Here is a 27,619-nt window from a genome sequence, read left to right as displayed (position 1 = left end):
AACTATATCATGTTATAGATCAAAATACTAACTTAACATACATCTAAATTCATTCATTTAATAAATTATACAAGAAAATGCATAGTCCAACCGGAGAAGAGGTAGCAAATGTAGTATGCTACAAAATAAAAAATATATATTGCTAAAATTAATCACAAACAATGATAAGCTAGGATACATTTACGGGAGGACTAAGATAGCGGCTATAGTCTCATGGTTATCCAAGTTGGCACTCAAATAAGCTGTCGGTTGCGTGCTAACGGCCAGCCACGTGCTAGCGGCTTGCCATGTGTTGGCAGCCGGCCACGCTGCCAACCATGGCCAAGCCGCCAGCTGTGGCTAAGCTGCCAACCATGACCAACATATGGCTGCAGGCCAAACAACCGGCAGTGAGCTGGTGGTCGCCCAAGCCTCCGCCCGCATTCCCACGGTCAGCCACGCGGCCAACAGCTGTTGGTCGCCCAACCTATGGCCTGCCAAGTCGTGTGCTAGCGGCCAACAAAGCTGCCAGCCTCTGTTGACATCAGGAAGAGGTAGAGACGGCGGGGCGGGGAGCACCTACTGGAGAATCGCCGGAATCGCAGGAGATCGGAGAAGAAGAGAAGCCACACATAAGAAAAATCAAGGTCATGCCCTAGATTTTTACTCAGAATTATCGACGGAATGTGTTTCCGTCGGTATTCCATCGGAGATTTCTAATAAAAATGTTAATTCCATCAGTAATCACGCTATATTCATCGATAGAATCACATTTTTATCGGTGGTTCTCGTTTGATCTTCTTGACAAAATGGAGTTCCCTCATGGGTTTTCGACGAAATTTTGATTCCGTTGAGAACCTTGTGGAATTATGGCTACGGGCCTTGGCTTCCTGGTGGAAACCCTAATCCATCGATGGTTCTTGATGAAATTTTATTCTGTTGGTGATTCTTGACAGATAATTTTTTCCATCGGTAATTCCTGACGGAATGTAATTCTGTCGAAAATTCTGTCACTAAACTAAGATATTTTTGTAGTGTAACTAGCAACTAATAAAATAATTAAAATTTATATTTTACAATTCTACTTCAATTAATGAAACATGAAAGAAGAAAGGAATAGCTTACTCCTCTTGTTATTGTTGTGGTTGGATAAAGGGAAAAAGAGCTGACTTGTAAAGGGTTGCTCATTGGAAAAATAAAAGGAAAATTGTTGCTTTTGAGATAAACAAAAAAGAGAAGATAGGGAGGAAGAAAGAAAAGAGGGAAAGTTTTACCTTCTTCGTTAGCAACCTCGACTAGTTTCAGTGAGTTCGATAACAACACAAAGAGAGCAAGACAGGGAACACTGTTAGGACCAAAAGAAATCACATATATCTTTGTAATGGTATGATATTGTCCACTTTAAACATAAGTCTTTATAGATTTATTTTTTTGCTCTACTCAAAATATCTCATATTAATGGAGATATATTTAATCTTTTAAACTCAGTCTTTTTTATATATTTTTAATGTGTGATTGTATTTCTAACAATCCTCCCTTCAAACAAAGGATCATCATTATTTTTATGATATGACCTTCTTTTAAATATCTGATCACTCTTAATATGTTCCGAGCTTTCTCTTAAGTTTCCTGTCACTATTAATCTATTCCGGACGGATCGAGCAATATAATTAATTAATGTATGGGCTCAATGTATAGCAAGGGATGAGCTTAATTAGGATGTTATTGTTAGGTAGCATGCTCACGACAAACATTTAAGAGAATTGGTTCGGAAGGCAATTGTTGGAGAAGAAGAAAAACCCAAGAGGACGGAGGGGCCCGCGACCAAATGGCTCATTAATTAGTGACGAACTCAGCTAGCATGCAGGAGAAAACAAAAAAAGGTTCAAAACAAAGGGAAAAAAACAAACAAAAGTAATAGAAAAGAGAAAAAAAAAAAAAAGAGTTTTTATCCGAGGGATGAAGTAAGTAATTACATTTAACTAAAAATAAATCAGAAAAAGAAAAACACAATTAATTTTGCGTTGAGCAAAAAAGCTAGTCTACAATATAATTGCACTTTTTACATGCATTATTTTTTACCTGAAATTGAGAATTAAAGACTAAATTAAAATGAAACGGGATGAGAGGACCAATGATTGAAAAGCTTAAAACTAATTAAATTATACTCTTTTTTAATTTAATATTTTTACATTATCTTGAAAAATTGCATTTATTATAAATTCATTAATCGCAGCTTCCACCGACTTCTCGGTATACATTATGAACTTTTTATTATTGACCTTTATTTGTTAAATAAAAAATCTCAAACGATACTATATATATATACTTTTAATTTTAATTTATAACCAATGAATCTGATTTTTAATTTATTTATTTCCATTTTTGACATAGAGTCGACTCGAAGTAGCAAGCAGAGAATCCGATTTTACATTCTATTCGAGTCGAACAGCATGATTGAGCTGACTGTTACACGTATTTTATAAAAAATAATTTTATATGATTAAAGTGTAACGTTATTTAATATAAAAAAAAGTTATTAAAATCAACTTAATTTGATAAAACTGATTAATTTACATAATCCATTTATTTATTCTAGTGTTGATCTGTCATTTTCATATTTAGTTAACATAAATTTTATTTGGGGCCGTGTCAAATCATATTATTATTATTATTATTATTATTATTATTATTATTATTATTTAAGCCTCAGATTCCCTTGTTCGCCGGCATCAATTCCAACTCCGCCATGGACGATGCTTCAATAACTCTACCAATCTTCTCCTCCGTCATTCTTCTCCTCTTCTACCTCCCATCGTCTTCGTCTTCCTCTTCCTCTTCCTATCCCTACGAAGTGAAATGCATGCTCCAGATCGAGCGGCTCGAACTCACCGCCACCGTCGGCCCTGAGAGCCTCATCTTCGACCACCTCGGCCGAGGACCCTACACCGGCGTCTCCGACGGACGCATCCTCCTCTGGCATGGCCATTCACAGGGCTGGTCCACCTTCGCCGTCAATTCCGCAAACAAGTAATAATAATAATAATCTATATCTCCGAGTTGATCGGTCAACTCCTACTAATTTATCGCTTTGAGTTCTTCATCAGGAACAGAGCATGCTATGGCGGCGGAGTGGTGGAGGAGAGTGAGTGCGGTCGGCCGCTGGGACTGCAGTTCCACTGGGCGACGGGGGTTTTGTACGTGGCGGACGCCTACTTGGGGCTGCTGGCGGTGGGGGCGGAGGGAGGGGTGGCGAGGAGGATCGCCGACGGCGCCGACGGCGTACCGTTCAACTTCACTAATGGAGTGGACGTGGATCAGAGCACCGGGGAGGTGTACTTCACCGACAGTAGCACGCAGTACCAGAGGCCGTGAGTAGACTTACAATTTAAGAATTATTATTATTATTATTATTATCCATAAAACCAACTGTACATAAATTTAAATATTTCCACATCAACTACCATTAAACCTATTCTCTAACATTTTTTACCATATCTTTCTACAAAGTTATGAATATTAAATATCATTCAAAACCCACTCTTCATTAATAAACAAGATAACTAGAAATGTAAAATAGATATTCGAATAAAAAAATTTACAATAATATAACCATTTTGATATTAATAAAATTTTAAAAAGTATCAAGGCTTTGTATTTTTCATAAGTTTTTTTTAAAAAAAAAAATAAAATTATAGAAGACTATTAATTACGATGTTGGTAAAGATTTTTGCAAGTTAGGGTGAGAGTTCCAAGTTCAAAATGTATCTCAAGTTTTAAAAAGTCAACGGATAAAACCAAACTATTATACTGATTTCCTACCCATAACATTTAATACTCACACTCCCATCCTCCCTCGTTCGTATACATTAATTATGTATTCATGCAAATGTGGGCTACGCCATAAATTCGCAATGAAGCCGTTCAACAACCCATTCGATTGCATCTCGACATAAAAACACTTTCAAATAAGGCCACTAGTAATAGCTCGAATTAAAACACGATTAATAAAAATATAAGATAAAACACAGATAGAGCATATATTTATGGTTTTGCCATTTTAATAGTAGCTATTCTTTTTTTTTTAGTCTAGTTCAAATATTGTTAATTTTGTTTGAGGAATTTATTTCTAGCTTTTAGAGAGTAAATAATGCTCCAATATAATTAATGCGTGTGAGAAGAAGGAGAAAAAGAAAAGAATATTTTATCCAATACTGAATTAATGTCCCCATATCTTATGTACCGTTCGTTTGTTCCAAGTAATGAATTAAGTTGATTATAAAATAATGATAATAAGTAATACTAATATTTTTGTGCAGGGACTATTTATTATGTGTGCTTACAGGAGATTCAACGGGAAGACTGTTGAAATATGATCCAATAAGGAAGAATGTTGTAGTGCTGAAAGACTCTCTTCCCTTTCCCAACGGAGTCGCCTTGAGCGATGATAACACTTTCCTTGTATATGCTGAGACCGGTTCTTGCCGGATCATCAAGTACTGGCTTCGCGGCCCCATGGCTGGTGCCACCACTGTGTTCGCAGACCTCCCAGGTTACCCGGACAATATTCGAAGAAATTCAAGAGGAGAATTCTGGGTGGCCATAAATCGTGAAAAGATAGACTTAAACCATCAAGTGTACTTCAAGACTACAACACAGGCGGTAAAGCAAATTATGGCAATAAAATTGAGTAGAGAAGGAAAGCTACTGGAGGTATTATTGAATGAAGATGATACGTTTGTAGCGAGCGAAGCGAATGAACACAACGGCACAATATGGATTGGTTCAGTGGAGAACCCTTATGTCCAAGTGTATAAGTTCTAGCTAGTGATTTGTGCTTCTTTTTTTTTAATCTTCCACTAGTTGACTCTTCAAGTGGTGTAAAATACAATATAAGTTAAAGTAATATTATTTGACTGTTTGTATGTTTTGTTGATTTGTTGTCCTAACAAACTTGGATATCTTCAGCGTTCATCCATTAGAAGAATGAAGGATTTATCTCGTGAGGCTCATGGCAAACATAGAGGTATAAATTTGGGAGATTCATTTAGGTTTTATTCCTAGTTGATAAAATTTGGATTTCTGCTCAATATTTTCAGAAGAGCTGGGATCTGGTTAAATTAAGAGAGATTTGACTAGGTAATGTATTTTGTACATGCAGCAGTTTTGAAAGATTCAGTTTTGTCTTTTTGGTGTAAAAAATAATTTTTATTTTATTTTATTTTAATCTTGGCCACAAATTGCTCATGACCTAATTAAATGTACAGTCTTTTCATTGATAAGGAAAAAAAAACTCCCTTGACAATATTATTATATAAATTTAAATCTCTCACCTTTGGAAGGAAGGACCTTTACCCTGAAACCCTCTAGATCTACAGAAAATAATAAGCCGATTTGAGTAACGAGTTGATCAGATTAGCATAGTTCAATCGATCAAAGCCAATCAGTATGTTGAGTCAAAAAGTCATTAGAGCCTGGAAGACTAACCTAGTTCGACCACCTGAGGCAAATAATCATGTATCATTCATTCAATCAAGCTAATCAAGTCATTTTAAACTAGGCCAATTCTGCTCGCATTCAACACATTCTATTATAGCACAATGTATTTAAAATCCAAGCAGGCGCCACAAGATAATTTGTTATCTTCATGGTTTTTGTTTTCACAGAATATTTTCACTAGCATTAATAAAAACATGTTTTGCAGAGACAAGATTTGTAGACTAGCCTCTCTCTCACTTAACCGGCAAAAGATTGACAAAATGATCATTCCAACTCCATAGAATTCACATACGGCTTGAAAAGAATAACAAATGAAGGCAAGCTAAGCATAAGTGCAGTGAATATATTCACTGTTAAGTTTGTATTAGTCACAGAATCATCAAAAGAATAAAAAAATTAGAAATAATTTGAGGTACAAATTGCTACAGCATTTTACCTCGGGAAAAAAAGCCTTGAAGATTTGCTTTATCGACTAGTAGATATAGCTGAGCTACGGTGTCATATTACCATAAAGTATGATATAAGCAACTACAAGAATGAAGTGAATGTTAAGATGTGCTTTTCTGCAATAAAAAATATAAAATGTCACAATTTGTCAGGTAATAAGACGTACATGTTGAGACACTGAAGAAGTGCTGCTATTCACATCCGCCCCAACCAAGTAATATCTTCGCTTGTGATATGTATTATAGACATGGAATTAAAATGTGCCCATGTAGGGAAGATTCAATTGACAATCTTATAAAGCTAGGAACTAAATAAAAAAAAAATTGTAGTGCATTCATGAGAAAAAACAACATATTCTCACGCCAAGCTATTGGAACCAGTGAAATGCCTCCCATAAATCGAATGTACTCAGTGGCATTAGCACAAGGTATGATAAAATAAATATATTTAGAGAATGCATTTAATTCTATTGGAGACGTTCTATAAAAAGCCTGCTTTATTATCTTTCCATAAGAAAAAAAAACAGCAAACTTACCTGAAAGCCCTAAAAATGCCAAGAAAACATCTTCAGAGAAGATGAAAATGGTGAGTGAAATTTACAGGAACTAAAGCAAGTTCTGGATCACCTCAGTAAGATCCCAAATTCATGCTTGATGCACGCACTAGGATGTGTGCCTCAGTTGGTGTGTATAACCTAGAAAAACAATACAAAGATAAATTCCATGTACACTTAGTAGACTATGCATCGCAAACACGGCATTTTACACAATAAACAAAGGTAACAGATTAGTAGTTCACCGGACTCGAGGTACAGTGCAAAGCTGCTTCTTCATTTATTTTCTTACTTCCATGGTGAATGCTTAGCCGATCTCTCAGTGGGTCTTTCTGCACCCCAACTCCCTTCAGGCTCCTTCCTCTTGGAACCCACACCAGGAACACCATGCATTCTAGTCTGATTCTCCATGAAAATCTGGGAAGAAGCAGGCAAAAGATATCTTGAGGATGAAGGCAGATTCCCCTCTTTTCCTTCCAGATATCCACTCCCAGGACCAGTATTCAAATCCAAGCCTTGTCTACTCAAACTACCAGTGCTACCTTCAGGAAAACTTATCATGTAAGGCCTAGGATAGTGAGATGAAACAGCAGAAACAGGACCGACAAGTAGTGAAGGATAAGCAGGGAAGCACGAACCACCTCCACTAGAAGAATCAACATATGGGATTGATCCACCAGAGAGAGAGGAGGCTGGTGCACGTGAAAAAGTGGAAGGACAGGATACGTTTGCAAAAGGAAATGTTGTAGCAGGAGATGATGATAATGCAAGACCCTGATAAATATCATTACCAAGGTTACCAGCACATAATGATCCTGAAATTCTATGGGATTCTACTGCTGCAACTGCCAGATTGAATTGCTCTCCTCTATCAGGCAAAAAAGATGGAACAGCACCTGGATAAGAGTTAGGACAGAAGGAAGATGAGGCATACCCAGGTTCCAAATTATTTGTTCTATGACCACTAACAGGAGCTAAACTTGGTACAATATTTGCATAGTTTGCTTGTTGGCACCTGGGTTGCATTTCTGTACCAATTTCATCAATGCCTGGTCTGTCATTCAGATCAAAATTCCGGAGTACATTTGCTTTGCCAGCAGGGAGTCCTCCAGATGCAGATTGAATGTGCAAAAGTGGCAGCTCCAATCTACGGTTAGTGCTTGCCAAGAACTGGCCATTCTTCACACTATCATCAACTTTGTTTAAATCGAGATCTACCCCGACAACATTTTTTGTAGGGAAATCATTAGCAGTAGTAATACCTGCCATCTGATCCTCAACGTCCTCATCAGCTATGTTAAGATCAATATGTAGCAGCAGATGACTCTTCTTTCCAGCACCATCAGATGGCAGGGTATCTAGAATATTAGATGCCTTCCATGGCTCAGCTGGCCGGAATGCACTAGTAGCCGCTGAGCCTTTCCATCCAGGCTGACCCTTAGTCTTAAACAAAACTTCAGGTGGAACAAAAGGACCTTTTGCTGGAGCAGCTACAGTTACTGAAGCTGGCAAATTAGTTGACATAGAAATTGAGAAAAGAGATTGGCAAGGCATATGTACTGAAGAGGCAGATATTGTTGAAGAGATAACTGGCTTCCCTTGATTTCCTTCGTCCACAGGAATGCCTTCATTCAAATCAAGTTGGAGTCTAGTGACAACAACTTGTTCAGCAAAAACAATTGATGAGCAGCGATCTAAAGATGATGCATGATCCTCCTCCTTCATTTCCTCAATCCCAAATGACCTAGAAGACTTTTCTGAATTCTCAGTTTCCTTGATTTTAGTAGACAGCGCTTCTTGAATTGCTGATGATTCAGCTGAGCGACTCTCATTAGCCTCCTTCAAATTTTCAAGAATCTCAGCAGTGACACGAGAAACAGCAGCAGACACTACTAGTTCATCAGTGCTAGGAGGGGGGATATTCTTCTCCTTTGCTTCACAGGACAATTCCAACGGACTGATCTCCATGTTATTGGATTTCAGGACATTAGACTCATTGATAGCGGTAAGAGAAGGCATACTGACAGCAGGCAATGAGATTTCAGAATCTAGTGAAGAAGATTTCAAAAGGTTTTCAGTCGAGCTAGAACTACTCGACGGTTTTTTCACTACTTGGCTTGTCGTATGCTCTTCAACAACAGGAGCTTCTAATTTCCTACCAGAATCACTGACATCTATATCAAACTTGTTACCTGCTTTAACATCAGAAAAGCACATATTGTTGTTATCTTCAATCTTACAATTCCTTTCAAAAGATGTGTTCTCATCCTTCAATGGGCCTGTAAAATTAGGCCTAATATATGTACAAATGCCAGAAATTTGCACATCAGTGGTTTGTTTGTCTTTAATTGGATCAGCTCCAATGCTATCACCCTCCTCTGGTTCTGGTTCATCAATTCTTTCTTCCCCAGATTTTACCACTGTGTTCTCAGAATCTAAATTATCAAGAGAGCTCATACATGTGATAGTAGATTGTGTTGTCTGCAATTGAGTAGAATTAGCACTTTTACTTGTAAGCTTGTTATCAGTCTGTAATATATCAGAAGCTAACACACAATCAACTTTCTTTTCTTTCTTCTCAGAGCTAGAATTAGCAGATTCATCATGTGGAGTATTCCTCTCAGCCATATCATCATCACAAGATAATCCTAACATAGAGACATCATTGCCAGTGCATTGTTCCTCTACTGCACGTGGACTTCCAAGTGAATCAATTGGTGTAATTATGTTAGACCTGGAAATTTCCCCAGCAGCCACAGTAGCTAATAGATTCATCCCCATATCATCCCCAGCAGCCAAAGGATTAGCAGATTCAGAATACTCAGCACAGCTTTCTACCAAGGCAAGCATAGAATTGTAAGAATTTGCCCTTGGTTCAGTCCAGCAAGTTCCATTTTCATTCCCTGACAAACAGGCAGTTCTAGCAGGATCTGCGAGTTTTGCAGTTACCTCAGCATTTCTTCTATGTTCTTCAATCCCACTTAATCCTTCATTAACATCATTGCCCTGACATGCCGCTGTATTAACATCAGTTGTGTGATACAAAGGAACATCGTTCTTCAGTTTTAATTTGCCATCATTCAAATCATTTTTGTCTGATATACCCACAGGCGATGATTTGCCGCTAGTTACCAATTGATCCTCAAGAGAACCACCACTGTCACTCTTCCCTGGGCTTCGTCCGGTGTTGGGAAACCTAACTATCAACGTACTGATATTTCCATGATCATCAACAGGGATATCAAGTGGTTTTTCACCTTGTAATGTTTTTGCTGCTGTCATAACCTTGTTAACTGACATACACTTACCAGCATGAGTTTCATTAAGATTTCCAGATACATTAGTTACAAGAAGCCCATTGCTTGACCGACGACTGCGGTTCATAGAGCCAATTAACTTGCTAGCATTCCCAGATCCAACTACTGAACTCATTGCTTCTTCCTTCCATGAAGAAGTCATTGTTTTTACCTGATCACTAGAACAAGAGTGGCTGTTGCTCTGAGATGGACTGGAAGCAATGCTCTTCTCCTCTTTAACTGTTGGAAATGACAATATTGAAACCCCACTGCCTGCAGCTGTTTTACAATGTAGATCCTTTGAGCTAGCTACAAGAGGTGCAAGTACAATTGGCTTCTTATTAGAATCAGTGATCCCATGTTTACTAGGTAAAGCCTTACCAGCTGATGGCCGAGTTATAGAGATTTTACCAGCTGCATCAATTGATCCAGTGCGCTTATTTCCTGCTTGAGTAACATCGGAATGTCCTGGCTTCATAGAAAATGAAGCTGGTTGACCAGATGCAACAAATTTCCCATCACTTATTTTTGACATCTCTGCATCAACTCGTTTCTTCCAAGTGTCAACAAGACCCCTAGCTCTCTTCTGAATCTCCATGTTTTTATGACTGCGTAAATTGTTCACCGACTTGCCAATATTACAAATCTGCAGAGCATGTAGGTTTATAGGCAATTTTTCAAGTGCACGAAGCAAAGACAAGAGAAATTCCTCAACTAATTTTTCACTCTCATGAGGATTGCTTCCATTATCAGTCTTTCCTTTGTGCACCTCCTGGAGCCATTCATCCAGCACAGGCACTCCCCTAAGCTGAACAAACTTATTAAGGAAATCGGACTTTTCTGTAACGGTAATGACATCAACAAGTATTATGCGACCAGCTAAATCTATTTTCTTCTCTGTTATATCTAGTTGCATTAAGCTGACCAAATTCTCAACCCCTTCAGTGCTCACAAGCCCACCTTTATCAGATATTTTGTTAATTTCTGTGTTAATGTTGTCAAATTTAAAGGTAACAAAACCTCCATCACCAACTTTAGAAAATTGCTCTCGCTTGATTGTTTCTGTATGAAGGTCTTTCTTGACAAGTTCCGTGGTCTGGTCACCCTTGATTGGCTCCACTATTTGATCATTCCTCAATCTTTTCTTTCCCTTGACATGAGGAGAGGTGCCACTACTCTCTACATTATCTGAAGCAGATTTTAACTGTTGACTGCTTGTCGGAGTATTCAGTGTCTTTTGTGAATGCCCACCTGATTGCAATGCTCCATTCATTTCTACCTGAGTCTGGTTCAAAGGTTTACCAACTTCTTCCTGGTGTTGCTGAGAAGAAGAGTCAAAGGTTCATAAGTGCACACACAGAAGGTAAGAAAAAGGCATTCCAGTTGTATGAAATATAGACACGGATGGATGAAAAAACTCACATTAACATAATCCTGCTCAGTCAACCACCACAAACATTTGTTGATAATATCATATACTCTCCTACACACAAATGCTTGTGTCCTCAGAGGAAGCTAAACATTCTAAGGTAAAATGCAATTTTACACAATGAAGAACAAGGCAAAAGGAATCATGTCTGTGTAAAGATCAAAACACTTAATTTATGGCTGTGTCAAGCAATATATACTATTTAAGAGCTAAGATCACAAGGTTAAGCCACTTAACATACAAATTGGGAGAATCTTTCACTCTCATTAAATACTGAATGATTGCAATGAAAGGCGGAGTGATTCCAGCATGAAAGGAGAATGTTCGCCATCTGATATTTTCTGTCAATCCTGTAGCAGAAATGATTTTTTCAAAATTTAATATTGGCATAATAAATAGGGATCAATATTCCAAACCAAATACCACAAAAAAAAAATTTAGTTGTGTTGTAAATAAGTTTATACAGTTCGTTATCTATATTTTAAAAAAAATGGAAAAGGAAAAAAATGTAACTGCTTTTTACTTCAATAAAATAAAATGATGCTAAGAACTTGCAATAGATGAATAGACATAAGAGGTTAGAACAACTACCAAAATCAATGTAGAAATTGATGGCTTGTACATTCAGGAGTCAGGAAAAAAAGAAAATCTAAAGGAAAAGGTATGAGTTGTATGAAGAAACTTAGTGGTGTGAGCAAGTTCCAAATTCCATCACTATGATAGAAAAAAATATATGCTTTTCAAAGCTGGTGAAATCATAAAGATGACAATTTCAAAACGTATATAGCAGCCAAATAAGAAACTAATAGATATGGAAAAATAAGAAGTTTATGCTTCTCTTATATAGATACCAATACTAGGGAAAGCCTAAGTATTAATTGGATTACTTAGATTGAGAAACAAGACTAAATATATGGAAAACAGTATGTAATATGCATAAAGGATGAATACAGAAAAGGTACTTTTCAATCATACAGATATCATGGAAACAATGATTACAGATTATTAATACCAAACATAAGAAATAGTCTCAGTTTCCATAGTTAGTCAGTTATAAAGATAAATATATCTGTAACCTAGGGAGGAAAAAGGAATGAAATTAAGGGAGCTATGAAGTATGGGTCATAAAGATATACCTATTTAAGCTTCAAAATAATTTCAGAGAACAACTTAACTTGGCTCACAAACTTATCTAAATTTAAATAACTAAATAGAATGAGGGAACAACATTTAGAGAACAGAAACATTATCCAAAAGCTACAATATTACTCTGCAATTTCAGAAATAGATGGTTATAGGTGGTATTGACATAACACATGATAGATAAACTCAAAGTTAATTATCTAATGTAACTAATCTCATTATGACTCAGGCAATATATATATATATATAGAGAGAGAGAGAGAGAGATAACGTCGTGTTACCCTGCACACCCTGCGTGTGGGTGCCTCTCACGTGCGTTGTGCAGGGTATCTATCTATCTATCTATCTACCTATCTACCTGCGCATGACAGAATGATTGTTTCAACTGGCATAAGTATGGAATTCCCTGATACTTGTTATGCAAGAATAACATCTAGATCTGGAGCAGCGGCAAAACGAAGAATTGATATTGGAGCTGGAGTCATTGATGCTGATTACAGAGGTGAGATTAAATTATTAGTACTTAACAATTCTAATGAATTAATCTCACTTAAGCAGGAGATAGCATCGCCCAATTCATACTGGAAAAGATTATTACCCCTCCAATAGAAGCAGTGGAATCATTAACCCACACTGAAAGAGAAGCGGGAGCCTTTGGTTCTACAGAAGAAGAATTAGCATTCTCGGCACCAACAAAATCTCTTCTAAACAGATTATACAACATGGAAATTACTTTTCATATTCCAGGAATTCCTGATGCTAAGGTACAAGCTATACTTGATACTGGTGCTACTAAATGTTGTATCTGCCAGGATGCATTACCGAGGGGAGCTTTTGAAGAGATAAACTATAAGGTGGTATTTTCTGGAATAAATTCTCAACAGGAAACAAAGAAGAAGGTAAAGGAAGGTATGATGACAATTTCAAATCATAAATTCAGAATTCCATTTACCTATCAGTTACAGATGAACCTCAAAGATGGAATACAAATGCTGCTGGGATGTAATTTTATCAGAACTGTTGCTGGAGGATTGCGTATAGAAGGCTCAGAAATTACTTTCTATAGAAGTATTACTACTATCAACGCAACACTAGAGGTAAATATTTCAGCTTATGCAATTCCTGAATTAGAAATGGAAGCAGAAGAGTTTATTACCCTGCATAATGAACTTGAGGTTGGAAGAAAGGAATTTTTGGGGACAGTAACTAATTTTCATTTACAATTTGCACCAACTATTCAGCGACTAAAAACTATGGGCTATATTGGTGAAAATCCAACTTTTTTTTGGTCGAAAAATAGAATAATCTGTAAATTGGACATCATAAATCTTGATTTAACTATACAGGATAAACCCCTGAAACATATAACACCAGCAATGGAAGCAACTTTTAAAGTTCATATAGACTCTCTTCTGGCTCAAAAGGTTATTAGGCCCAGTACTTCTAGACATCGAACTATGGCCTTTGTTGTTCAATCTGGTACAACTATAGATCCAATAACGGGGCAGGAAAAGAAAGGAAAAGAAAGATTGGTCTTTAATTATAAAACTCTGAATGACAACACTTATAAGGACCAATACTCTTTGCCTGGAATTAATCTAATATTGAAGAAAATCGGAAATAGCAGAATCTTTTCTAAATTTGATCTGAAGTCAGGATTCCATCAAGTAATGATCGATCCGGAATCCATTTCATGGACTGCATTTCTGGTACCTCAGGGCCTTTATGAATGGCTTGTGATGTCTTTTGGGCTCAAGAATGCACCTGCCATTTTTCAAAGAAAAATGGATAACTGTTTTCGAAACTGTGAGGAATTCCTAGCTATTTATATTGATGATATATTGGTATTCTCAGACTCAGAAAAAGATCATGTATTACATCTTACAAGAATGCTTAAAATTTGTGAAAAAGAAGGCTTAGTTTTATCTCCCTCAAAAATGAAGATTGCCCAACCTGAGATAGAGTTTTTAGGGGCTACAGTTGGCAATAGAAAGATAAAATTGCAACAGCATATTGTTAAAAAAATTCTTGACTTTGATGAGCAAAAATTACAGACACTTAAAGGGCTCAGGTCTTGGCTTGCCATTATTAATTATGCAAGACCATATATTAAAAATTTGAGTACTTTACTTGGTCCTCTATACTCAAAGACAGCCCCAACAGGTGATGAAAATTCAAAAATTCAGATTGGGAAATTGTTAAAAAAATTCGACAAGTCATCCAGGAACTTCTAGATTTAGAGTTACCCCCCAATAATGCATACATAATTATTGAAACAGACGGGTGTATGGAAGGATGGGGAGGTATTTGTAAATGGAAGACAGGAAAATATGATGCAAAGAACTCAGAACGTATTTGCGCATATGCCAGTGGAAAATTTCCTACAGTTAAGTCGGCTATTGATGCAGAAATTCATGCGTGTATGCAAAGAACTCAGAACGTATTTGCGCATATGCCAGTGGAAAATTTCCTACAGTTAAGTCGGCTATTGATGCAGAAATTCATGCGTGTATGGAATCTTTATCTGCTTTAAAAATTCATTATCTTGACAAAGAAGAAATCACACTCAGAACAGATTGTCATGCCATCATTAAATTTTTCAATAAGACTGTTCAGAACAAGCCATCAAGGGTAAGGTGGATTTCCTTCATTGACTACATAACTGGTACGGGAGTCAATATTAAATTTGAACATATTGAAGGCTCTAACAATCAACTTGCTGATGCTTTGTCAAGATTAGTACATTATGTTGTTTTAAATCCTAATGATGATCAGAATGAAGTAATCCATATACTAGAGGCAGCCCTTGAAGAAATAAAAGATGCGCCAACAATGATACAAGACAAAATGGCGAGCATGATAGACTCAATTATTGCAGCACCAGCAGAAAAGGTGGCGTGCACGATAGACTCAATTATTGCAGTACCAGCAGAGAAGGTGGCGTGTACGATAGACTCAATTATTGCAGCACCAGCAGAGAAGGTGGCAAGCATGATAAATTCAATTATTGCAGCACCAACAGAAAAAGATAATAGTGAAGGAATCTACTTTTGTGAAAACAATGCAGAATTATTGATGAAAAACAAAAGTAGTGATAATGCGATACAGATGGATGAAAATTAGGAACTGAGCCCCGGGGAGCCGTTCCTTTTAGCATCCTTTTGTAAATATGTGTGGTGTGTTTTCATTACTTGCATGTTAAGTATTGTAAAGGATTATAGACAGCTTAAAAGCTAGATATGATAAGATGCGATGGGGCCCAACTGTGTACCCGATCTTATCACAATAGCTCAAAAACTTGTCTATAAAATCCAAGTAAGTTTGCACTTTGCAAGACAGACGAGAGTACCTCGGAGTCTTACTTAGTTAGCCATCTTGAGTTCAAGAGCTCTAAGCGCCTATACTCAAGTGTTCTCTGTAATCCTTTGTAATATTACCACTTTTAAAGTGAGTTATTAGTTTCTAGCTTCTGCAATATCTTGTGCACCCTGGGAATATTTGGTATCAGAGCGATGTCCGGCTAAATTCCTTATACAGGTATTCTAGTAAAGCATCATGAATAATGATCTATTTCTTTATAGAAGACTTTCCGTCCATAGTTATATTTGATTTTTGATTATTAAATGTTATTGTGATATGCTTTAGTAAGGTGAAATTAGGCCAGAACAGATGGCAGGAAAACACCTGGAACAAGGTATCATCAGTAACATTTATAGTTTAAAATCTTATATTAATTATGGCTGAAAGGCTAGAAAAAGCTATAAAGGATTGGTATCAAAATTCGAGAGTAGCGGATCTAGAATACCTGGACTTAGCAACAGAAGCAAGACTTAGGGACATCTCTCATAATATAGACGTAGTCTATGATCGTTTGATATTACACTCCAGAATTTCTCGAAGTGAATATAGAACCTTACTTAAGGTCATCAATGAGAATCATGCTGAGTTACTAAATTCTCTGGAAACAACATCTAAGGTATAGCAAAGGTTGCAAAAAGCTGTATTTGAACTTCAAAAGGAAATCCTATTTTATAAGCCGTTGACAGTTAAAGATGTTAGAGAATTAATTTTAGAAAAGCAACCTAAAATAATTGAAGAACAAACGGTGATTGTGCTACAAAATCTGCAAACCCAAGTTAGACAACTACAGGAGGTAGTAAAGGAAATTAAAAAACAGTTTGCATGAATCTACCTCAATCAGCTTCTACAAAGACATATTTAGAAGCTTTAGAAAATACAGAAACAGTCAATAATCCTGCTATTGGATTTATATTTGCTAAAGAAGCTTCAGTGAAAGATATTAATAGACAAAATAATACAATTATTGAACTATTATTGTCTATTAATACAAAGCTTGATCAATTACTGATAAAGCCTGTTGATACCTCTAATCAAGTTGTTGATATAGCAAAGCAGTTAGAAGGACTAAGCCTGGGAAAAACAAAATCAAAGAAGGAGGAACCTTTTTTTGTATACAAAGATCCATTGAAAATCCTAAAGGAAGAAAGGGAAAAAGCAAAAAGCCATGACGAGCAGAACCAGGCCTAATATTACTGAAGCCATTACAACAGCAGAAACTTCACAACCTGCTGTATCAACTCAAGAAAATCAAATCCGAAGTTATAGGAGAATGGCTAGGCTGAGGTATGAAGCACAAAGGAGATTATCTCGAAGACAAGGAAGCAGCAGAACATTAGAAAGTCAGCTTAACCCAGAAGCAGAACTAGAATTGTCTCAACAACGAAGAGCATCTCTAGTACCAGCAGAAACACTTTACACAACACATTGGTCTGAACCCAAACATCGAGTATATCAACATTACTCAGAAACAAGAGTTTTGGTAACTGAAGGACAGCAGAATTTATCCCTTATAAATACAGAAAGTTATGGCATTCTCAGAAGAGAAGGTATGCAATTAATACATTTGAGATTAGTTATGATACGCATACATGCACGCCATAGAAGAAATGCAGGAACAAATGCGCTAATAGTCTTAAGGGATACCAGATGGAATGATGATAGATCCATAATCGGAACCATGGAAGTTGATTTATCTGAAGGTACCCAACTTGTTTACATAGCACCAAATCTTTTAATCAGTGTAGAAGATTTTTATCATCATATTGAAATTGCTATACAAACACATGGGTACGAGCAATGGAATTCTGCAGAAAGTAATCTTTTAATTACCAGGGGACTGATTGGTAGATTAACAAACACCAGTCATGCAGGGTTCAGATATAATATACAAAATGTTGCAGATTATTTGGCAAGTACAGGTATTAATGCAGTGCCAGCAACACCAAGAACAACTGCGGAGCTTCAAGGAATGAGATGGATACTACAATCACCAAATACACCCCAGATACGAAATCCGCAAGCGGTAAGAACATCAACATTACTAGACGGATCAATTTCATTAGCCTTTTCTGGATATTGATCAACAGGAAATCCAAGGCCTAGTAATTATAACGAAAGGGATACGGAAGATATACATGAGGAAGAATTTGCTGGAGTATTTTTCCAAGAATTTGGTATGCCTGATACAAATGACCGATGGAATACTCTGGGAGAACCTACAGGAAGGTATAATTTTTATGTAAATTATGCTGCACCTCCTCCTGTTCATTTTATTCCTCCTACTAAACCTTGCTGGGATGATGATGATGATTATGATGATAATGATGATGAGGCTAAAACAAAGGAAGAGGTAGTTTGTCCAAGCATCTGGGAAGATACTCCCTGGGAGGATGATCCAGAGTTTGATCCAAATGAGTTAGCAGAAGAGGAAGACGATCCAAAATCTTATTATTTAGAACTCCAAAATCAGGAGTTGGACTATCCAGTATTAGCACCTATTCCAGAAGAGACAGCAATATTTCCACAAGACCAAGTATCACAAGAAGAAGGATCAGAGCAATATTGGCAGCAAGTAGTCCAACATATAGAACAAATTGAAGGTCAATTACCTATGCAAAATGGATGGCATAACCCAATACCGCTGGATTATTCTTTTGAAGACTTTATTGACCGAATTCCTGAAGGAATACCGCCAGGAGTTTGGTATGAAATATATGAAAATCCAGAACAAGCAGAATATGAAGTTTATGATGTGCCTGAAGGAATTCATAATGAGGTAATAAGTGTGGATCAATTAACTAATAATGTCTCAGCTCTTAATTTGCATCAGGAGCATGAAGCAGCACATGTCAACACGGAACATCTGGAATATCCAATGTTCAGACAATTGGAGAAAGCCCTAGCCTCAACTTCTGAATCTGCGATTTCCAATTACAAACAACCTAATGAGCCTCTAATGGGGCAAATTAATTATCCACCAGCACAAGGAACGACTCCTCAGTTTAATGATAATGGGCAATTCAGAGGAAGGTTTAAAGGCAAAGCATTAGAACATAATACTTGGGTATTACCATCTGCTCAACAAAATACTGGTGACATGCTAGTATTACCAGAGGATATAGGTCAGTACCATGATGTTATTTCACGTTGGGAGTCTATTACTAATAACTTAGTAAATGACCGAACATGGCTAGACAATAAACAAAAGGTGCAATTTATTGAAAATCTATTGGGAGAAAATGAAAAAAAAAATGTGGATACAATGGCGTATGATGTATGCACAGGAATATGAAGAACTCATTCAGATGGCAGGAGAAACTCAGAATGTGTTATCAGCCATCAGACGATTTATTTTACTTGAAGATCCATACCAAGGTACGACTGTAGAACAAGATCAAGCATACATAGATTTAGAGCGATTAACATGCTCTAGTATGAAAGATGTCTTAAGCTTTTTAAATGATTATAAAGTATTAGCTGCTAAATCTGGTAGAATGTTTATCAATTCAGAACTATCAGACAAGTTATTCAGGAAATTACCACCATTGATTTCCAATGATATTGAAGCAGCTTATAAATTAAGACATGTAGGAAACCAAATTGGTGTTATGCCACGTATTCATTTTATTTATCAATATCTGGCTGAATTATGCAAAAAGGCAGCAATACAACGCAGTGTAAAGGATTTGGCATTCTGCAACAAAATACCAATCCCAGGTTATTATGAAGGCAAACAAAAGAAATTTGGCCTCAGAAAATCAAAAACTTATAAAGGAAAACCCCATGACACACATGTTCGGGTTTTTAAGAAGAAAAAGGCTGAGCAACAGCATAAGTGCAAATGTTTCATTTGTGGAGAACCTGGTCACTTTGCTCGAGATTGCAAAAGAAAGACTGGCAACATTGCAAGAGCAGCTATCATGGATCAATTAGATTTACCATCTGATTATGATATTCTTTCAGTTGATTTAAATGAACCTGACTCTGATGCAATTTGCAGTTTATCTGAGGGAGAAGTAGGACCAATAAATTATGCAAAATATGCCTTGGAAGACTTACAATGGGAGACAGCATTTATGATGGGAGATGAGCAATGTGGATGGCGATCACGAGTCTTTGTAGGAGATACTATGAAGAACTGTCCACATAATTGGGAAGAAAATTCCATTATACCAGAAGCTAAGTATCTTTACTGTACATTTTGCAAAATGATTACTACAGACTCTATGAGGTTACATTGTTTAATTTGTAAAATGACAACTTGCCCATCATGCTCCAAGTATTATCTGCATAAAACAATTTACATGAAGGAAAAATCATTCATACCTCCCTATCAGAAATAGGATGAAATAATTCAAGAGTTACTAGACTATACACAGCACTTACAAGCAACCCTTGACAAACAAAAGGGTAAGTCAATCTTACTGGAAGATGCCGATGATTCTGAGAATGATATTTTACCTTTTTTCGAGGGTGGAAGACGGAATAATACTACTTTTGAATTCTTAAAAATTAAGCGGTTAACGCCAACAGCAAGAATCCCTGAAAGGAGAATGCCAAATCCTTTTTCTGGTGCTGTTGGCATTCTCCTTTCAGGGATTCTTGCTGTTGGCGTTAACCGCTTAATTTTTAAGAATTCAAAAGTAACTGTATTATTCCATCTTCCACCCTCGAAAAAAGGTAAAATATCATTCTCAGAATCATCGGCATCTTCCAGTAAGATTGACTTACCCTTTTGTTTGTCAAGGGTTGCTTGTAAGTGCTGTGTATAGTCTAGTAACTCTTGAATTATTTCATCTTGTTTCTGATAGGGAGGTATGAATGATTTTTCCTTCATGTAAATTGTTTTATGCAGATAATACTTGGAGCATGATGGGCAAGTTGTCATTTTACAAATTAAACAATGTAACCTCATAGAGTCTGTAGTAATCATTTTGCAAAATGTACAGTAAAGATACTTAGCTTCTGGTATAATGGAATTTTCTTCCCAATTATGTGGACAGTTCTTCATAGTATCTCCTACAAAGACTCGTGATCGCCATCCACATTGCTCATCTCCCATCATAAATGCTGTCTCCCATTGTAAGTCTTCCAAGGCATATTTTGCATAATTTATTGGTCCTACTTCTCCCTCAGATAAACTGCAAATTGCATCAGAGTCAGGTTCATTTAAATCAACTGAAAGAATATCATAATCAGATGGTAAATCTAATTGATCCATGATAGCTGCTCTTGCAATGTTGCCAGTCTTTCTTTTGCAATCTCGAGCAAAGTGACCAGGTTCTCCACAAATGAAACATTTGCACTTATGCTGTTGCTCAGCCTTTTTCTTCTTAAAAACCCGAACATGTGTGTCATGGGGTTTTCCTTTATAAGTTTTTGATTTTCTGAGGCCAAATTTCTTTTGTTTGCCTTCATAATAACCTGGGATTGGTATTTTGTTACAGAATGCCAAATCCTTTACACTGCGTTGTATTGCTGCCTTTTTGCATAATTCAGCCAGATATTGATAAATAAAATGAATACGTGGCATAACACCAATTTGGTTTCCTACATGTCTTAATTTATAAGCTGCTTCAATATCATTGGAAATCAATGGTGGTAATTTCCTGAATAACTTGTCTGATAGTTCTGAATTGATAAACATTCTACCAGATTTAGCAGCTAATACTTTATAATCATTTAAAAAGCTTAAGACATCTTTCATACTAGAGCATGTTAATCGCTCTAAATCTATGTATGCTTGATCTTGTTCTACAGTCGTACCTTGGTATGGATCTTCAAGTAAAATAAATCGTCTGATGGCTGATAACACATTCTGAGTTTCTCCTGCCATCTGAATGAGTTCTTCATATTCCTGTGCATACATCATACGCCATTGTATCCACATTTTTTTTTTCATTTTCTCCCAATAGATTTTCAATAAATTGCACCTTTTGTTTATTGTCTAGCCATGTTCGGTCATTTACTAAGTTATTAGTAATAGACTCCCAACGTGAAATAACATCATGGTACTGACCTATATCCTCTGGTAATACTAGCATGTCACCAGTATTTTGTTGAGCAGATGGTAATACCCAAGTATTATGTTCTAATGCTTTGCCTTTAAACCTTCCTCTGAATTGCCCATTATCATTAAACTGAGGAGTCGTTCCTTGTGCTGGTGGATAATTAATTTGTCCCATTAGAGGCTCATTAGGTTGTTTGTAATTGGAAATCGCAGATTCAGAAGTTGAGGCTAGGGCTTTCTCCAATTGTCTGAACATTGGATATTCCAGATATTCCGTGTTGACATGTGCTGCTTCATGCTCCTGATGCAAATTAAGAGCTGAGACATTATTAGTTAATTGATCCACACTTATTACCTCATTATGAATTCCTTCAAGCACATCATAAACTTCATATTCTGCTTGTTCTGGATTTTCATATATTTCATACCAAACTCCTGGCGGTATTCCTTCAGGAATTCGGTCAATAAAGTCTTCAAAAGAATAATCCAGCGGTATTGGGTTATGCCATCCATTTTGCATAGGTAATTGACCTTCAATTTGTTCTATACGTTGGACTACTTGCTGCCAATATTGCTCTGATCCTTCTTCTTGTGATACTTGGTCTTGTGGAAATATTGCTGTCTCTTCTGGAATAGGTGCTAATACTGGATAGTCCAACTCCTGATTTTGGAGTTCTAAATAATAAGATTCTGGATCGTCTTCCTCTTCTGCTAACCCATTTGGATCAAACTCTGGATCATCCTCCCAGGGAGTATCTTCCCAGATGCTTGGACAAACTACCTCTTCCTTTGTTTTAGCCTCATCATCATTATCATCATAATCATCATCATCATCCCAGCAAGGTTTAGTAGGAGGAATAAAATGAACAGGAGGAGGTGCAGCATAATTTACATAAAAATTATACCTTCCTGTAGGTTCTCCCAGAGTATCCCATCGGTCATTTGTATCAGGCATACCAAATTTTTGGAAAAATACTCCAGCAAATTCTTCCTCATGTATATCTTCCGTATCCCTTTCGTTATAATTACTAGGCCTTGGATTTCCTGTTGATCGATATCCAGAAAAGGCCAATGAAATTGATTCGTCTAGTAATGTTGATGTTCTTACCCCTTGCGGATTTCGTATCTGGGGTGTATTTGGTGATTGTAGTATCCATCTCATTCCTTGAAGCTCCGCAGTTGTTCTTGGTGTTGCTGGCACTGCATTAATACCTGTACTTGCCAAATAATCTGCAACATTTTGTATATTATATCTGAACCCTGCATGACTGGTGTTTGTTAATCTACCAATCAGTCCCCTGGTAATTAAAAGATTACTTTCTGCAGAATTCCATTGCTCGTACCCATGTGTTTGTATAGCAATTTCAATATGATGATAAAAATCTTCTACACTGATTAAAAGATTTGGTGCTATATAAACAAGTTGGGTACCTTCAGATAAATCAACTTCCATGGTTCCGATTATGGATCTATCATCATTCCATCCGGTATCCCTTAAGACTATTAGCGCATTTGTTCCTGCATTTCTTCTATGGAGTGCATGTATGCGTATCATAACTAATCCCAAATGTATTAATTGCATACCTTCTCTTCTGAGAATGCCATAACTTTCTGTATTTATAAGGGATAAATTCTGCTGTCCTTCAGTTACCAAAACTCTTGTTTCTGAGTAATGTTGATATACTCGATGTCTGGGTTCAGACCAATGTGTTGTGTAAAGTGTTTCTGCTGGTACTAGAGATGCTCTTCGTTGTTGAGACAATTCTAGTTCTGCTTCTGGGTTAAGCTGGCTTTCTAATGTTCTGCTGCTTCCTTGTCTTCGAGATAATCTCCTTTGTGCTTCATACCTCAGCCTAGCCATTCTCCTATAACTTCGGATTTGATCTTCTTGAGTTGATACAGCAGGTTGTGAAGTTTCTGCTGTTGTAATGGCTTCAGTAATATTAGGCCTGGTTCTGCTCGTCATGGCTTTTTGCTTTTTCCCTTTCTTCCTTTAGGATTTTCAATGGATCTTTGTATACAAAAAAAAGGTTCCTCCTTCTTTGATTTTGTTTTTCCCAGGCTTAGTCCTTCTAACTGCTTTGCTATATCAGCAACTTGATTAGAGGTATCAACAGGCTTTATCAGTAATTAATCAAGCTTTGTATTAATAGACAATAATAGTTCAATAATTGTATTATTTTGTCTATTAATATCTTTCACTGAAGCTTCTTTAGCAAATATAAATCCAATAGCAGGATTACTGACTGTTTCTGTATTTTCTAAAGCTTCTAAATATGTCTTTGTAGAAGCTGATTGAGGTAGATTCATGCAAACTGTTTTTTAATTTCCTTTACTACCTCCTGTAGTTGTCTAACTTGGGTTTGCAGATTTTGTAGCACAATCACCGTTTGTTCTTCAATTATTTTAGGTTGCTTTTCTAAAATTAATTCTCTAACATCTTCAACTGTCAACGGCTTATAAAATAGGATTTCCTTTTGAAGTTCAAATACAGCTTTTTGCAACCTTTGTTGTACCTTAGATGTTGTTTCCAGAGAATTTAGTAACTCAGCATGATTCTCATTGATGACCTTAAGTAAGGTTCTATATTCGCTTCGAGAAATTCTGGAGTGTAATATCAAACGATCATAGACTACGTCTATATTATGAGAGATGTCCCTAAGTCTTACTTCTGTTGCTAAGTCCAGGTATTCTAGATCCGCTACTCTCGAATTTTGATACCAATCCTTTATAGCTTTTTCTAGCCTTTCAGCCATAATTAATATAAGATTTTAAACTATAAATGTTACTGATGATACCTTGTTCCAGGTGTTTTCCTGCCATCTGTTCTGGCCTAATTTCACCTTACTAAAGCATATCACAATAACATTTAATAATCAAAAATCAAATATAACTATGGACGGAAAGTCTTCTATAAAGAAATAGATCATTATTCATGATGCTTTACTAGAATACCTGTATAAGGAATTTAGCCGGACATCGCTCTGATACCAAATATTCCCAGGGTGCACAAGATATTGCAAAAGCTAGAAACTAATAACTCATTTTAAAAGTGGTAATATTACAAAGGATTACAGAACACTTGAGTATAGGCGCTTAGAGCTCTTGAACTCAAGATGGCTAACTAAGTAAGACTCCGAGGTACTCTCGTCTGTCTTGCAAAGTGCAAACTTACTTGGATTTTATAGACAAGTTTTTGAGCTATTGTGATAAGATCGGGTACACAGTTGGGCCCCATCGCATCTTATCATATCTAGCTTTTAAGCTGTCTATAATCCTTTACAATACTTAACATGCAAGTAATGAAAACACACCACACATATTTACAAAAGGATGCTAAAAGGAACGGCTCCCCGGGGCTCAGTTCCTATTACTTGAACATTGAAGCAGTTTATTTTAGTGGATATATTTAAATAGATCATTAAAGTCAAATTTTCAACCAAGAAGAAATAAAAAAAGAAGTATTTAAAACATTGAACCAGCTTATTTTAGTGGATATATTTATTTTAGATTAATCAAATTCATTTGCATCAGGTATGAGTAAAATCAAATTCATTTTAGTGGTTTTAATGCTTGAAACCAAAACTTCAAAGGCACTTTGTTGAAAAAAATAACAGCGTAAGAGGGAAATTAATATGGTTTTTCTATTATCTGGGAAAAAGCATGTCATATATTTCCTAATTTTTATTAAGGTAAGCATGTTCTTCAAATGCATATGTTCTAATAATAACAGAAAATATAATACAACAAAAGATATACATAGCATGTAATTACAAGCCGTAGGGACACAAAGTTCAGGTGAGCTGCAGTTTCTTTAGGACCAGAAGTTGTGTTTGATGAGTCATCAATATCTATGGGGTTATGTACTGATGGGCTTTAAATTCGATCACGGATAAATAAAATTATTTCCATTTAGAAGATGTCTCCTTACAGACTGCTACGTGAGAGTACGGTATTCATTCCTGGTGTAGAAGTCTAAGTTGTCACTAAAAAATACACACATGTTGCCATCTTTTTATGCTTATCTAATTTCCGAAAATCAAGTTATTCTATTCAAGTAATAAATTTACTGTCTACTGTGATACCAACGACAAGGATAAAGTCCATGAGGCCTGAATCATGGGATTAATCACTTTTCTATGAGAGGACGCCAATATGAAAGCTCACACTTTCTAGAGCACTACTACATTGGCAGCAGCCTCATCTTTCTCCATGTTTTCTTATGCATAAGATACATTTTCTACAAAAGAACAAAATGGTGTGCATCATAAGTGCGACGTATCAACTAAAGTTTAAAAGAAAATTGCAAAACATCACACAGCCTCCTGATATATTCCAAACAAAATTTCCAAACATCTTCTAAATTCTATAGGGCATGAGAAATTGCACACTTGAAGAAACTTTCGTAGGGCACATACCCATGGGCCAACCATCGACACCATACAAGAACATGGCAATTCAGCCTTAAAAATTATCCAACCAACAATTAAAACAGACAACCTATAAGAAATCAGTAAAACTCCAACCAATGAACAAGCCAACTCCTAAACATTTGTCCAGATAGTCGTCTTTTCAAGCTCTAATCCAATAAAGACCGTACCTTTAGGAACGAATCCCAAATGCGTCTGCAGCCGGTGATAACAATTTCTCCAGCTTCTTGTACAACATTAGGCGTGGAGACAGACTGAATGAGCCGCCAAACCTTCATCTCATCTTTCCTTTCCACCCCTGCATAGCTTTGCATCTTCCCCGATTCGGTTGCCTCCAGTCCTTCCGACAGCACAAACTATCAATTCCAGATGAATTACGATTCAAGGATCAACTAGACGTCGAATCGAAACACTCCAGAGGCGGAGATTCCCGGAAAATAAACGGGAGGAAACCCTAGCTCCGGCAACTGCATCTGTGGCGGACGATGGGAGGCGGGAGGGACGATCGATCGCAGGCAAATATAGAGTGATAAAAGGGAAGAAGAAAGGATTCGGATCGCAAGGAAGGGCGAAGCTACAGCCGGATTTGGGTGAATGGAATCGTTCGTCGCGACGGTTTGGAGAGGAGAAAGCGATGGGAAAGAAGAGGAAGTTAAGGAAATTGTACTGGAGACGGTCCTGTCGCTGTCTGACTTACCAAACAGGAACATTAATAATCTTCAGACGGCTACACCATGAGATTCAAACTTTTGTATCGTTATATCTCCTTGTTTTCGTGTTTCGTGCGTCGGATGAAACATGACATCCTCATTTCAAACTCGAAGTAGACCGTAGACGGCCAGTGAACCGAACCGGTCGGCTTCGTACTTTTTTGGATCGCGATAGGAGCCTGAGGATTGTGGAAGGCACGTGACCCGAGTGATGCGGAGATTTGACCGGTTCGATCCTAATTCAACCGAACAAACAAACAACCGCTAACTGAACCACCAATTAAAGTTTTTAAAATATTCAAATAAGTTATTCGAGTTTTTAATTACTAAATCACGTATCTAATTTATTTTTACCTCCTCTAAATTAATTGCTACATTTTTGAATTGATTGCTACATCAATCAATTAAAAACCTCTAAAACATATTAAAAACTCTTCTATAATAAAAAATTTATTGCTCTAAATATGAGGTATCAAATTAATATTTTAGGGTGTGAATATAATTAAAAGTATAAAATACGATACCCAAACAATAATTAAAAATAGGGTTATTTGACAAATATTTTTATTGGATTTTTCAGAAATTTTTAGAAGTTTTCTGGGATTTAATTGGAACTCGTATGATATAATTACAGGGATAGAGATAGATATTGAGCTCGAAGGAGATCTATTTGGAATCCCAATTAAATTAGGAGTTGATTAATTAAATTAACCTAAAGTTAGTTTATTAAACCCTAGGTTTAATTATATAAACCTAACTTCTC

At 36.6% G+C, this 27,619-nt stretch overlaps 2 protein-coding genes across 7 annotated transcripts; one reads left to right on the top strand and one right to left on the bottom strand.

Moving 5' to 3' along the window:
- Positions 1 to 2,720: 2,720 nt before the first annotated feature.
- Positions 2,721 to 4,915, top strand: LOC121993210 (protein STRICTOSIDINE SYNTHASE-LIKE 10-like). Its single transcript, XM_042547908.1, has 3 exons — positions 2,721 to 3,009; positions 3,087 to 3,350; positions 4,299 to 4,915. The coding sequence occupies exons 1-3, from the start codon at positions 2,729 to 2,731 to the stop codon at positions 4,801 to 4,803; spliced, it is 1,050 nt and encodes a 349-aa protein (XP_042403842.1). The 5' UTR covers positions 2,721 to 2,728; the 3' UTR covers positions 4,804 to 4,915.
- An 886-nt stretch (positions 4,916 to 5,801) lies between these two features.
- LOC121993209 lies at positions 5,802 to 26,805 on the bottom strand. 6 transcript variants are annotated; one of them, XR_006115115.1, is made up of 5 exons: positions 26,317 to 26,805; positions 6,724 to 11,095; positions 6,461 to 6,619; positions 6,092 to 6,146; positions 5,802 to 6,006 (listed from the first exon to the last, which is right to left on the bottom strand). XR_006115115.1 is itself a non-coding variant. In XM_042547906.1 (5 exons), exons 2-4 carry the CDS (start codon positions 11,468 to 11,470, stop codon positions 6,767 to 6,769), a joined length of 4,416 nt encoding a protein of 1,471 aa, XP_042403840.1. In that variant the 5' UTR covers positions 11,471 to 11,553; positions 26,317 to 26,455; the 3' UTR covers positions 6,407 to 6,619; positions 6,724 to 6,766. The 6 variants fall into 6 exon arrangements, 4 of the variants coding, with proteins under 4 accessions (XP_042403840.1, XP_042403839.1, XP_042403841.1 ...); XM_042547906.1 differs by lacking the exons at positions 5,802 to 6,006; positions 6,092 to 6,146 and adding exons at positions 11,197 to 11,257; positions 11,445 to 11,553 and having other exon boundaries at positions 6,407 to 6,619; positions 26,317 to 26,455; XR_006115114.1 differs by having other exon boundaries at positions 5,802 to 6,146.
- Between the last annotated feature and the right edge of the window lie 814 nt (positions 26,806 to 27,619).

This window comes from Zingiber officinale, chromosome 6B (assembly GCF_018446385.1).
Source record: "Zingiber officinale cultivar Zhangliang chromosome 6B, Zo_v1.1, whole genome shotgun sequence".
NCBI classification, from domain to species: Eukaryota; Viridiplantae; Streptophyta; class Magnoliopsida; order Zingiberales; family Zingiberaceae; genus Zingiber; species Zingiber officinale.
The sequence above is the reverse complement of the archived record's forward strand: the minus strand, read 5'-3'. Positions and strand labels throughout refer to the sequence as shown.

Bases quoted from the DNA above. Each gene is read 5' to 3' on its own strand.
- LOC121993210 (XM_042547908.1), top strand. From the start codon at position 2,729: ATGGACGATGCTTCAATAACTCTACCAATCTTCTCCTCCGTCATTCTT. The intron at 3,010-3,086 runs GTAATAATAATA...GTTCTTCATCAG, and splicing joins GCCGTCAATTCCGCAAACAA to GAACAGAGCATGCTATGGCG. The intron at 3,351-4,298 runs GTGAGTAGACTT...ATTTTTGTGCAG, and splicing joins AGCACGCAGTACCAGAGGCC to GGACTATTTATTATGTGTGC.
- LOC121993209 (XM_042547904.1), bottom strand. From the start codon at position 26,460: ATGCAAAGCTATGCAGGGGTGGAAAGGAAAGATGAGATGAAGGTTTGG. The intron at 11,096-26,316 runs GTACGGTCTTTA...TCTTCTTCTCAG, and splicing joins TTTGGGATTCGTTCCTAAAG to CAACACCAGGAAGAAGTTGG.